The 12,816-nt window shown below is 40.4% G+C and overlaps 1 protein-coding gene across 6 annotated transcripts in view; it reads left to right on the plus strand.

The window, feature by feature from the left end:
* The window catches only part of DENND1B (DENN domain containing 1B), a 141,299-nt gene that overhangs the window by 24,739 nt on the left and 103,744 nt on the right, over positions 1 to 12,816 (plus strand). For 5 of the 6 annotated variants that reach the window (XM_085511129.1, XM_015869353.3, XM_015869351.3 and 2 more), the window contains one exon: positions 7,550 to 7,593. The exons of the other annotated variant lie outside the window; for it this stretch is intronic. Coding sequence is in view for 2 of the 5 variants with exons in the window: in XM_015869353.3 (XP_015724839.2) it covers positions 7,550 to 7,593 (44 nt within the window). In the remaining 3 variants the exon portion in view is untranslated. The remainder of the gene's footprint in view (positions 1 to 7,549; positions 7,594 to 12,816) is intronic. 6 annotated transcript variants of the gene reach the window in all.

Here is a 12,816-nt window from a genome sequence, read left to right on the forward strand (position 1 = left end):
GCCAAGGAGCCGGCAGGGCAGGTGCTTTGCAGCACGGAGCAGGCGTGCATTGTTTCTTTCTTTTCCCATCCATTAGAAACAAGATTTTGAATTCCCACAAATATGACTGCTAGTGTCCTGAAGCTATTTAGTAAGAGAATAGTCTGAGAAAAGATCCTGTTCAATCCTGAACCGTTTGTGAAATCCGTGAGTAATTTGGTGCATCTGTAGTTTGGGGTGTGTTTCAAGCTTAAGTCCTACACAAACTATTATAGGTCATAATAAAGTTTTCAGCTTGCTTGCGAGCCTACCTAACCCATGCTCGGCTGCAGTTAAAAGCAGCTTCTTTAGGAAAAGCTCCCCGCTGGGAGGAAGGGATTTCCATCTTATCCACTCGGTAATTACGTGTCTGAGAGTCACTGGTACCAAACCATGCTGGCAAAGGCTTACAGGCACAACTGCTGGGAGGTGGCTGTGGGAGGCTGTTGGCTGCTTCTTTCTTATTCCCTCAGGACAGTGCTTAGTGTGTGTTTGTTGATGTTATTTGGATTTAGAAAATACTTCGGTTTCCGCAAGAGAAGTTAAAGGGAACTGCCAGAAGTCAGCTTTGAACAAGTCATCTTTACCTCCAATGGGAGTGAGGTTCCTGCGCTGCTCTGTGGTCAGTGGGAGGCAAGGCAGGGGCTGCTTGCTGGCAGAGCTGACGTACTGTGCTGGGGCTGGGCCTCGTGTGTCAGGGCAGGGCAGAACTTGGCACCTTGTGAAACGTGCTGCTGAGAGCACAGCCTGGGTGCTTAAACACCTAGGAAAATCTCCATATATTAACATGCAGGTGCAAAAGGCAGCGGGTGTGGTGTGTGGAAGTGTAGCCTGGGTGTGCCATGTAGGCACCTGGCTCGTAGCTACCTGCTGCTGTGCTGGGCGTTGCTGTGAGACTGCCATGCTCAGTCTGGCTGCTGCTTGCTGTGGGGCACAGCAGTGGCAGTTTTGGGAGATAAAGATCAGTGGCTGAAGGGGGGATGGGAGGGTGGGGAGAGGAATAAATTATGATACAACTTCACAAATAGGTTTTCCTTTGGTTTTTTGAAAAGATGGTACGGGTGTGGCTGCCTTCTGTAAGAAGTCTTCTGTGAAATGGAAAGAGTTGGAAGAAACAGCATTCTGATGAAAGTTCCCCCCCCAGTATTTCTTTGATAAGCAAAAAATACCCAGACTATACTATGAGGTTTGAATAGAGGCATACTTTCAAGTATTTTCTAGTGGCACCTTCATTTGCATGCTGTCTTTAATCTGTCAGGTTTCAAGTGCTGGGGAAGCTAGCGAGTGTTCCTTAGTTCTACTCCCCTATGAAGTTTCCTCAATGTGTGTTGTCCTTGTTCTTTCTTTTGATGGCTGAGGCTCAGAAAACATTGCAGCTCCCTGGCAGTGTGTGGTGCTTCCCTGCTCCCTGGCTGCAGCTGCTGGCTCCAACTGGCCCCTGGTAATGAGGGCACTGCTGCCCCATACCCAACATGCACCCCATGTTCCTGCTGCCCTCCAGCCCTGTGCTTGTAGAGCTGTTGGAGTGTGGATTTGAATCTGCTGTATAAGAGTTTTTCCAGAGGGCTGATCTCGCTCAATGTGAACGCTCTTTTTTTCTGTTAGATTTCATCCATGGGAAAACTTACATTGCACCTCATGTTCAGTTGTTATTTTGTTTCCAGGTAACTTATAGTCATGAGACAATGTATCATTGGAATTACTGTTGCCACTTGCACTCAAACTGGTCTAAGTGTGTGGCAGCCTTTTGACTTGGACGAATCATGGCATTACAACTTTAGAAAACGTTTTATTACTGACAACTTCCTTTTCTGTCAAAATCAGTTCTGCTCATAGCTCAGGTATGTTTATAAAGCAGTTCCCTGAGATAATGATAAATCACACCAACTCTGTTAATTGTGTCCCAGTGTTCACGTGAGAGCATCAACCCAGAACCTTTTTTAGACCTAAGAGCTATCTGCTACAAGCTTTACTTTGTCACCTGCCTTTTCCTCCTCGAGTATTTTCCCAGCCATCTCTTGACCCGATTTCTTCTTTCCCCTCTCCACTGATGGCTTTTTTCCCCCCAGCAATGATCATTACAGCATCAGAGAAAATACAGCTGGAGGGATGCTGAGCAGTCATCTAGCCCATCCTTCTGTCCTGAGACATGACTATTTTTGCCTATCCTGCTCTGCAAAACCCATGGGGATGAAGGTTGCGCCTCTCCAGGCAGAATATTGAACTACTTAATTAATCTGCTTCATTTTTACTTAGACTCTGTTTTTCTGTCTCAAATTATTCTGGGCTGCTATCAAGAGAATTACCTGAGATGATGTTTCTCAGCATGTGTTTGTAGTTTATGTTCCATTACTAAAAAGAATGTGTGCTAATTAGCTTATTCTGTTGTATTTTTGGATGGTGCTTATAATCTATGATCTTAATGATGTTGAAGAGCGTTCTTTAGATTATATTAACTGCTGAAGTCTTGGGAAAATTACCATTTGCTAAGCTTTGCCTCTTTTTATTTATTGTAGTTCAGAATACGCTACGTTTCTGATTTAGTCAGCCATAGAACCATTACTTACATCTTTTCTAAGATTTGTTGCAGAAATTAAAATGTATTAAAAACGGCTTTCCTAACTACAAGGATAATCTAAAAATAGGCTTTTCTTCCAAAAAGCGGGGGGAGGATTTGCTGTCTCTTGCTTTGCTCACGCTGCACATCTGCTTACTCAGACATCTCTCTTGGAGGTAAGGTACGTTATCATCCAAATTGGATTACATTTAATTTTCATGAAAGAGAGTTAACAGCAGCATTTATGTGAACACAGTGGAAGATCTGGATTGGAAAGAAAATGCCTCAGTGTTTGCAGAACCATTGCTATTCCTGGTTTTGCTTTTGCAGGCTGAGAAGCATTACTGCCTGGCCCCATCTCCTCTCCATGCCTTTCCAGGCTGCAGAGAGGAGAAGGACTGTGGCGTGCTGCCCTTAGAGGCTTGTGTCTGTCAGGGACCCAACATGCTCTGGTTGGTGACTGCTAAATTTGAAAACTCACTGTGTTTGTATCTGACTTGAACTTAGATCTGTTGGGAATGACATAGGACTTAATGTGACCCAAACAGAAAGCCTTCTGCACTATTAAGTACTATGAGGCTAAGGAGCAAAATCATATTTCCTACTGTCTGTGATGGCCTTTGCACACTTATTGATAAGGACAGTTTACCATTGCTATATCTATCTTCTCATGGATTTCTTGTAATCGTATGGGATCCCTCAGGCTCAGCTGCTGGCATCTGCTCAGGTCTAGCAGAGCTGTAATACAGAGGACATTGCCACACCTGCTCTGCATTGTTTGCAACTTACCCATTTCTGTACTTCATTCGCTTTGTAAGGTGGTAGTGGAGGTGCAATGTACCAAACTGTTCTAGTAATATAGGCTGAATTCCTTTCTGCAAGTTGGGAGTTCTGTGTCATACCTGGCCATATCTAAAACATGTTTGTTTTCAGGGCTGAGTGTGAGGTACTGTAATTGGTACTGTCCTGAGTGCTTGATGAGCTTGCTTTTTCCTTCATTATTGTTAAGCATGTTCTGTTCCTCTGCTTTCCAAGATTCAGCAAAGTCTTTCTGCTGTTCAGGAGAACTATTGCAGAGGAACAGATCGGTGATTTAACCCATATTGCATTTCTTCCTGTAACATTAAAGCTTACTGGAGATTACAGGGACATTGGAGAGTGTATTGATAATTCAAAGTGACAGAGAAATTGGAGGACTGCATTTAGGATGTAATGCTGTTCTACTGGGAGAAGTACGATGTACTACACTTCAACAGAAACAGCGAGTAAGAGGAGCAGAACCACCCATGATGCAACTATTCTCAGTAAGGAAATGTAACAAATTACAGCTGACCAAAAATGAGGAATGTCATGCTTTAAAAAAAACCTAACATAATGCTTACGTTCATTTAGATGAAGCAGAAAAAGAACCAAAAGGCAGTGTATCCTAGAATAGCTGTGAAGTAATACTGCTTTCTGTTCATTTCTGGTCCAAAAACTTGAGTGGAAAGGTTCTGGAAAGCTGTGAGGTGTGAGGGTGTTTGGAAACAGCACAGAGAAGGGCAAGAGCGATAGCTTGTGGGGAAACAAGTGTTATACGAAGAAAGCATGAAGGAAACTGTGGTTGCTTAGCGATGGGAAAAGAAGACTGTGGGAAAGAGAGAGTGTTAAAGATCTCTGGAAGGAGAAAGGGTATGGTGTTCTTCATAACGAATAATGAGCTTAAATTGCACCTGGGAAGATTCAGGTTAAGTTTTACTGAGGATTTTGAATACTCAGGAGTAATCTTTGGAGCAGATTGCCTGGGAAAGCAGAGAGGTTTAAAATAATGAATCGTAAATATCCCTTTGAATGTGATTTTTTTTAAATGCAGGACTGCATGTCTTAGACATCTACTGACCAGATACCCAAGTGGAACAGACCTGCAGGGGTCATGGAGTCCAGCTCCTGGCTCCAAGCAGTGTGTGGTAGTCCGTGCATCTGAAAGTGCTGTCCAAATGCTCTTTGATCTCTGGCATTTGGGGTCCGGGAGCTGGAGGCACACAGGCATCAACTGTTCTTGGCAGGGTGGAGAGGGGAGGCTTGTCTGATGAGAGTAGGGGATGGTAAGGAGACACAAGGTGTGATCTGCTCACCAAATTCACTTTATGTAGTGAGCTCACAGTAGTATTCATCATTGATTCTATTTTTGTATTTTTTAGTTAAAATGCTTTTTGTTAAGCTTTTAAGATTGGAATTAATCTACTTCTGATTTATTTATATATGCTTGAGCCAAATTGACTCACTAAAACTATTTGTGTAGGTGTTTGTGGGGGGAGGTTGTTCTGTGGTTATTATTCAGTGTATGTACTCTAACTGACTGAAGCCTCATTTGATGCTTTGAGTGAATTCACTGTAACCTACTATGGTAATCTCCTTATTGTATGAGGACATGGTTTTTCCTGAAGCTTGCTGTAGATATTATAGCTCAGTGTATTATTTTTTTTCCTCATGTTACTAAAGATTTTAAGTAATCTATTCTAAATTGATCCCTTTTCTCATGTTTTTAAACTAAACCTGGAGGTAAGGCATGCATGTGAAATAAGGTTTTTCAAATTAAACGATTTTTCAAGAGCCAAAGTGTTTCTCTTCCTCTCATCCATAAAGTCAGCATAAAATTGTGACCTGACATTGCTGGATCGGATGGGGTATCTGAACATTAATCCTCAAGGAAACAAGAATTCAGTCTTTGTAAACCTGCATAAAGTTGTAATATTGGGTTATGCTTCCTCTTATTTGAATCAGTACCCTTTTGTTTATTCCAAAGTTGACACAGATGGTCAGTTGCTGTCCGATTCCAGAAGCAGAAACTAATAACAGCTTCCATGACTCATTTTCTGACTAAAAATAGTTACTTAGATCCAAGTTTTGCTGATTTCTGAGGTTATTCTTTGTTCCTGATTGTGATGTTCTAAAATTAAGCAGAGAGGTTTTACTGTTGTGATTGCTTCCTTTTCTGAAGATTGACGTTACGCTTCCACTGAGCAATGAAAGAAAGAAATTGAATTTCTCTTTAAGTTTGTACAGTAACTGTTTTGCAAACTGAAAGGATCAAAAATCCCCCACAACTCACCTTTGCTTTCATTACAAACGTGCTAAAATATTCACTAACTGTTTATTATGGAGATGTTGTTAATATCTGCCAAAACAGTCTGCTTCATGCCTAAGAAACAGCTTTCAGCAGGTGACGTTTGGGCAGCCTTGCTTCTTGAGAGATGCTCAGCACACCTGTTGGCTGAGAGTAGCTCAGCCTTTCTCTGTAGAAGCTGCTGTAGGTGGTAGAGAAGTGCTGGGCAGTAGGAGTGGGTAAGAAGCAATATGATTAGCTGCAGACCAGTCTGGATTTCCATGGCTGTAGTTTTCTGTCCCACATAATGCTCCATCTCCCACTTTTCCTTCTTTGTTCTGATCCCAGATGGAGGTTTTGGGGATACTGGTTTATTTGGTGCGGACCTGAAAAGTTTTCAATAGTTGACATGAGCCTGGGGGTTGCCTGGCCTGGTTAGCTGTGGGAGAATGGTGATGTTGTGGGGTCAGGAGCAAGGAGCTCATTTCTGTGTAATGACTTTCTATTTCATGACGCTAAATGAGAACAGAAATGAGCACACTAACACTGAGGCCCTCATCCTGGTTGTTATCCAGACATGCCTGTGACTTATCTACATACACAAAAAGTATGGGGAAAAGCTTTTTCTGCTCTGTATTTTAGACCCAGCGCTCTTCAGTTTTCTCTTTCTAATCTGCCTCAAAAAGTTTTTGTTCCCCCTTGTAGAAGTAAGAAAACTAATTGTACAAAATATATGGATTTTCACAAGGAACAGCTGTAGAGCTGTCCCCAGTTGTTCTTAGGATCAAAGATGTGGCTATTTGACCGTCTATTGCAGAAACAGGTTTTTGCCTGAAATTTAAATCAAATCTAAATTCAGTCTAAATAAGGTTGCGAGTTGGTTGGTAAGGTGAGCTTTGTGACATCTTCAGGTGTATTTTGCACTATTGATTTGGCACCTGACCTGGAACAAGGGAGAAATGCCTGCAGCCTGCCTTCCTCTGCAGCTGGCAAGTGCGGGCATTGCAGCTGTGTGCAGGGCAGCGGGATGTGAAAATATTGTGAAGGATATTTGTCCTTTAAAGCTTCAATTTGCTGTAGCAACCCTATGTGTATAGATGAAGATGAGTAGAAGCCTCTGTACTTTGCTGGAAGTGGAGCACTCGGAAGGCTTCTGATTGATCAGGCAGCACAAGCTGTAGAGATGGATGTGAGAAATGGAAATCTGGGTGTCTTCCAGACCTTGCCTATTCCAAAGATGGGAATTCCAGCCCCACCTGCCATAGCCCAAGGGCTGCAGTTCTCACCAGGCAGTTTCCCCTGGCTCTTGCTCAGGGCTTGCCTTGGTTTCTTGCCCTTGGGAACCTGGGGCTGCTGCCCACAGCACAGAGTGGGTCTGGAGCGCTCACCTGGCTTACACAGGTGTGCTGGTGGGAGCTGCAGAACTCATCCAGTTTCTGTGTGTTGCTTTTGCTTGTGCCACTCTGTTGGGAAGCAGGTAATCTCACATAAATGTGGGAACAGCCAGTTTTGCTAATGGGTGCTTCCTGAGTGCCTGTGAGCAGTTAAATGGGAGGATGAGATATTTTGTATAATCTTAGTTCTTAATTAAATTGTGAAAATTAAGTATAGCCTAAAAAGAGGAAGCAGTTGGGTTAAAAAGAAGAGTTAAATATGGAAACAGTTGGGTATGTTATACAGACTGCTCACCTGTGTGAAACAATAAACATAGTTTCATAAATATGAAATGCCTCTTTAATAAACCAGCATCTTCCATAGTTTTTACCTACATTTTTGTATTTGCCTCAGAGCTTGAAGCTAAGCTGACCTTCTCTTTAATATTAATGTACTCTGACTGTAATACTCTGTTCCTTTGCCTCTGATTAATGCTGTCTGTCAATTATTTACAGATCCAGTGGTACTGTGGAAGTTCCCGGAGGACTTTGGAGACCAGGTTGGAAACATGAGATTGAACTTTTTTTTTAATGTTAGAATAATGATAAAAACGCTCTCCTATTCAGCTACAGAAAGGCAGATGCTAATGATAGCAGTAAGGAAGTCTTCACCCAACTGGTGATTAGAATGGCTTTGTGACAGGAATACTCAATAGCAGGTTCCCAGCTCTATCTATCATACTACCTCTCTCACCCTGGTTTTCATATAGGTTGTTTTGTAAGCTGTTTCTGTTGAGAGTGTGGGCTTGTTTAATCTGTTCTAAAATTGATAATGGGGGATATATATCAGCCAGACTTTGCTGTTAATATCATGAAGCCAAACTTTGTTATGAATTGTATCAAAAAAAGGCATCAAAACAAATAAGCAAGCTGAAGTCCTCCACAAGATTCATTTTGTCTTTTTAATGTCAGAAGCTTTTTTCTCTTTAATCCTTTTTGATGCAAAATTTGTGTATATTTAAAGTTATTGTACAGTTGCTGTAATTATTTGTTTAGTTAAAAAAAAAAAAGTCAACAGACCCTTAAAGTCAATGCTCTACACTTAGTGAATTGGATAGCACAAGTGCCCCAGCTTCTGGCTGTGAATTAATCCTTATTGTAAAGTTTATACATGCAGGGCTGATGCGTTATTTCACTGTTCTAATAATAGCAAAGCTGTTAACTAGGATTATCTTGCCTGGGCTTTTAAAATTATTTGTGTTAAAAAAATGAAACTCTTAAGTTTGTATGTTCTGTGGTCTGAATTTCTATGTTATGATAATCTGTTTTAAGTGTTTTATGATTTCAAGAACTTGGAGCTGAGTTTCTTCAATGGAAATATTTCTCTTTTTCTAAAGAGAAGCATATGACAAGAATTAGAATAAATGTGTCTGTCTTTGCACTTTCTTTAGACTGATACCAAGTGCAACATATTCTTCATTGCTTGTATCCATACAACAGATGATCTGGAAATAATTTTTTACGCTAGATCTTGATTAATTGTTGTTTGTTTCTTGTTTTGTCTTATTTTTGGAGTCAGTAATCCAAGGTTCTATAAAGCCAGCCGTAAGGTGATTCATGATGAAAGGAATCAATATGCAAGTGTAGAAGGTAGAATGTCTGGTTAGGGAATAGCATCAGTCAGAAACGTGCGGCTTGTAAGATAGTGATAAATGGTATATGAGGAAAGCGTGCTCTTGTATGTTCTTAGCTTGACGTTCAGTGAGTTCTGATAATTTTCCTAGCTGCGGGAGAGTTGTCTTCATTCTGATTGAAATTCATCTTTTCTGGTTTGTGTTGTTCTTTTTATGTTGCTTAAGATAGACTTGATATTAAGGGGGGAAAAAAAAGAAACAAATTATGTATGAAGAAAAATGGAGCTTATTCAGTGAGTCGAAGGTTATTCAAAGAACAGCTGGTGTAGAAATATGATTAGAAGATGAAGCCCACTGCAGGCTGGAAGGGAATCATATGGAGATGCAGCAGACTTACCCAGTCTGACAAAAAAAAAAAGAGTCCTCAGGCAGTGATTTGCCTTTGAGCTCTGAAAAGCCTCTGCCACTGCACGCTGTCTGAGTGGTAAAGGGAATCCAGTATTTCAGGTAAATTGCTTCTCTTCCTGGAAAAACAGTATGTTTTAGTTGTCTTCCTTGCAAAGGAAGTTTTCCTGCTGGAATCACTAGATTGGAGCAGAATACATTGCAGGTTCTGTGACAAACCCCTGAGCTAAAAGATGGAGTGCAGTCAGCAGGCTCTTCTGTGCGCATGTGCATATTGAACTCTGTTGGTTTGGACTGGAGATCTGTGCATCTACGAATAATATATTTTTTTTATAAACAAGTTGTCAGTAAAACTATCAAGAAGAAGCAGTGGAAGTTTGATGGGAGAGTATTTAAAAAAAAAAAAAAAAAGAAAATGTTCTCAACTCTCTTTTCCTGTCATTTCTATTTTAAATGTAAGACGCATGAGTTAGTTTTTGGATGTGTCCCAAAGAATCGTCTTTCCTAAATCCAAGGGCTGTCTGTTTGCACAGTGATGTGATAACAGTGGGCAAAATATTTTCCTCTCTTCCTGCGTTTTTCTACAGTTTATCATGTCACCTTTTTGTTGCTTTCATAATGCAAAGAAAACTTGTCTGTGCCTCTTTGATTTGTTCCTCTTCTTTCCCACATTCTCCCTCTCAGTGTGCCTCTCAAAACTTCCCAGTGCTTGCTTGCTCCTATATCTGTCTTATTCTTGTGGCTAATGTACAGCAGATCTTGATATCCTGTCATACACCAAAAGCTGAATGAGTGATGGAGTTGCAGGTTAGTATTACACTGACATTAAACTCAAATTTGACAACGTTGAAGAAATTCTGAACAATCTTATTGCTGTAAGAAAAATGGAGGATTCTTGATTTGAGTGTTTGCAGGTCTTCAGTTTGAACAGTTAATCCTGACTCTGATGTGAACGTGAAAGGTTATAGCTGTTTAATGGAATATTTTTTACTTAAAATATATTTTCGATGTGCAAGTCTACAGGCATCTTGTGTGTCCAAGACTCCTCTTGGCCTCAGTGACATTTTCATGATAAGGTAACTTGTTTTATTCTTGGAATTCTTTTGTTTATTCAGACAGTTTAGACTAGTATTTGATTTCAACCTTGCAAGCTCTCTTTCCTAATGCGGCCTGTATGGAGAAAATTATAACGCTAATGTTTTTGGAAATAAAAAATGAGTTCATGGAAATGAGGTACTTTTTAATGTGCTTTAGAGAAGTGGACCAAATTAAAACAAAAACGAAAGAGAAAAAAAAAACCCTTTGCTTCCTGAATGAAAGAATTTGTAACTGTGTGGAAAATGTCACCCGGCTCAACTGAGATCTACAAATGATGTTGCATTCACCAGTAGAGGTGGTAGCTGATGCCGGAATGATGCCCAGAGTGCCCAGACACTGCCTGTACGCCTCTGTTCATAGCTCTCCTGGAAATAAAAATATTCAGGCTCCCAGTAACTTCATTGGGTTAAAATGTTTCTGGGGAAAGCTTAATACTGGTGCTAGGAAAGGTCAAAAGGAGAGTGCTAACAGTGCTGGGAGGTGCTAGAGGCCCTTTCAATGGCAGTGCGTGTTTCTGGTAGTAAATGGTGTGTGCAGCTGTGACTGTAGCCAGCAATGTGGGAATTGATCTGTCACTATAAGGCAGGTGAGGGCAGTTTGTACACATGCGTGGTGCTTTCAGTATTACTAGGAGCAGCACGCTGACAACCTGTTGTAATGGGCAGTTCAGTTCACTGTTGTCACATGAGAATCCTCCATTTTTCTTACAGCAATAAGATTGTTCAGAATTTCTTCAATGTTGTCAAAGCCTCAAGGCTTTGTGTGTAATCTAAAAGACAAAAACTTGCTTTGCATTTTTAAAAGATGGACTAAGATGAAGGTCAATCTGTACACCAGGGTTTTCTGCTTCTTACATTAACTTTCAGTCTTATTTTTTTTTTAATCTTGTCTTAACCTTTGAGGCATTTGAGGTTTAATGTTTCTTAACAGCACAAAGTGCTTGCAACTGTTCTAGCTGTGTAGCTTTGCTCACCTTGCTGGTTACTTTCTCCAAATGTTGTCCATCTACAGTGAGTCCCAGAGTTCTAGTTGCTTTATAGAAAATCTGTATCATTGAACAGTTTGTTTTTTCTTAATCAATCTTTATAATAGCATTATTATTTCTTTGGTCTATGTTGGTGGAAGAAAGTCACACCTAGGAGGGCAATGCTAATAGCTAATATAGCAGGAAACCGTATCTCCTATTTTGGAAGGCCTCTGGCAAGGGATGGTTGATTAATACAGAATTGAGGCTCTGCATTAGATTGTTGTGTTGTTGACTTGATCCTATCTGCTCTTGCTCTTTGCTTCTCATGTAAGGAAACTGAAACTGCTTTTTTGTGTCAGACCTTTCCCATGCCCTGCAGATGAGCAATCCATCTGGGTTAGGAATATTGCATCTCATGTGAGGCATCAGTACCGTTTTCTACAAAGTTACTGTAACTCTGCTTGCATTCTTTCATATGTTATATCGTTATGTTTTTGTTGTAGCTGATTATGTGCAAGTCACTGCCGAAATGTGAGTAAAAAGGATTACTCCTTGTCCTTATACTCCTTATGGTGAACCAGCTACTGAAGCCTGATATTTGGATTTACATACATGTAAATCTATCTGGTGTAGGTCATGAGATCATCCATGCAAATTGCTTAAGTATGTTTACTTATAAACATGTCTGTAAATACCAATTGTTTAAGGGCTAGCTCTTATAAGGTTCCATTTTAGTTTTTCCTCAGCCAAAGGAACCTCTTGCTTTACTTTGAGTGTGTGTGTGAACTATTGAAGGCTAAGGCAAGTTGAAATGAATGTCTGCTCAGAGCCCAAGTACTCAGTTTCTTGCAGGCCTGAAAATTCCTTTGCATGGAGCACGATAGTAATTCTGTGAGTGAGGTCATCCTGGAAAATACTGTATTGTTCTTTTAAAGATTTAAAGCATAGCGTTGGATTTATTAAAGAAAAATAAATCTCAGCAAGTCTTGTTGTCTGGGCCAAAATAACTCGTGGAAGTCAACTGTAACAATTCTGTTAGAGCTCAGTTCCTGTGTGCTTTCCTGAGAGAGCTGCGCTAACCCAGGGGGTACGAGGCTGTTTATTTTCTGTTCAAGGCTACAGGCACACTGTTAGGAGATGCATCTCACACAATCTCCTTGCATTTTATGGCTTTGTTCTATTATTCCGGTGAGGCACTAAATACATTTCAAATGTTTATGTTAATTAGTTAGGTGATTGTTTTTGTGTTAGTAAATCATGAAAATAGTTTGGGGATTTTTGTTGCTTGTGTATTAATAAGCAGTTAGTGTTTGGGTGTACTGGTATGAGAAAGGAGGAATCAAATACATAGATTACTACTTTTCACAAGTACTTCTTTGTCTAAACATTACAAGTTCTTGCTTATTTAAGAGTGTGTAGGAACTCAAATCCACATCTAAATGTCAGGAAAATGATTAACCCCAGTGATAGCAACTTTGCATGTTACCAATGAGCTCTGTCAGTTTAAGAGAACTTCCTGTGATTTCCTGATGTTTGTTTTTCATGTTTGAAAAACACATTCTTCTTCTCCAAGGGTATTGTGTCTGCATGGCAGAATGGTTTCCATATATGCAGATGAGCAGATAGACTACCAGCAGAAAAACATTCTGAGCTGTATTTAGGAATACAAGTGAATTGCT

The sequence above is a fragment of the Coturnix japonica genome, chromosome 11 (genome assembly GCF_054131305.1).
Source record: "Coturnix japonica strain WE chromosome 11, WE-NBRP24, whole genome shotgun sequence".
NCBI classification, from domain to species: domain Eukaryota; kingdom Metazoa; phylum Chordata; class Aves; order Galliformes; family Phasianidae; genus Coturnix; species Coturnix japonica.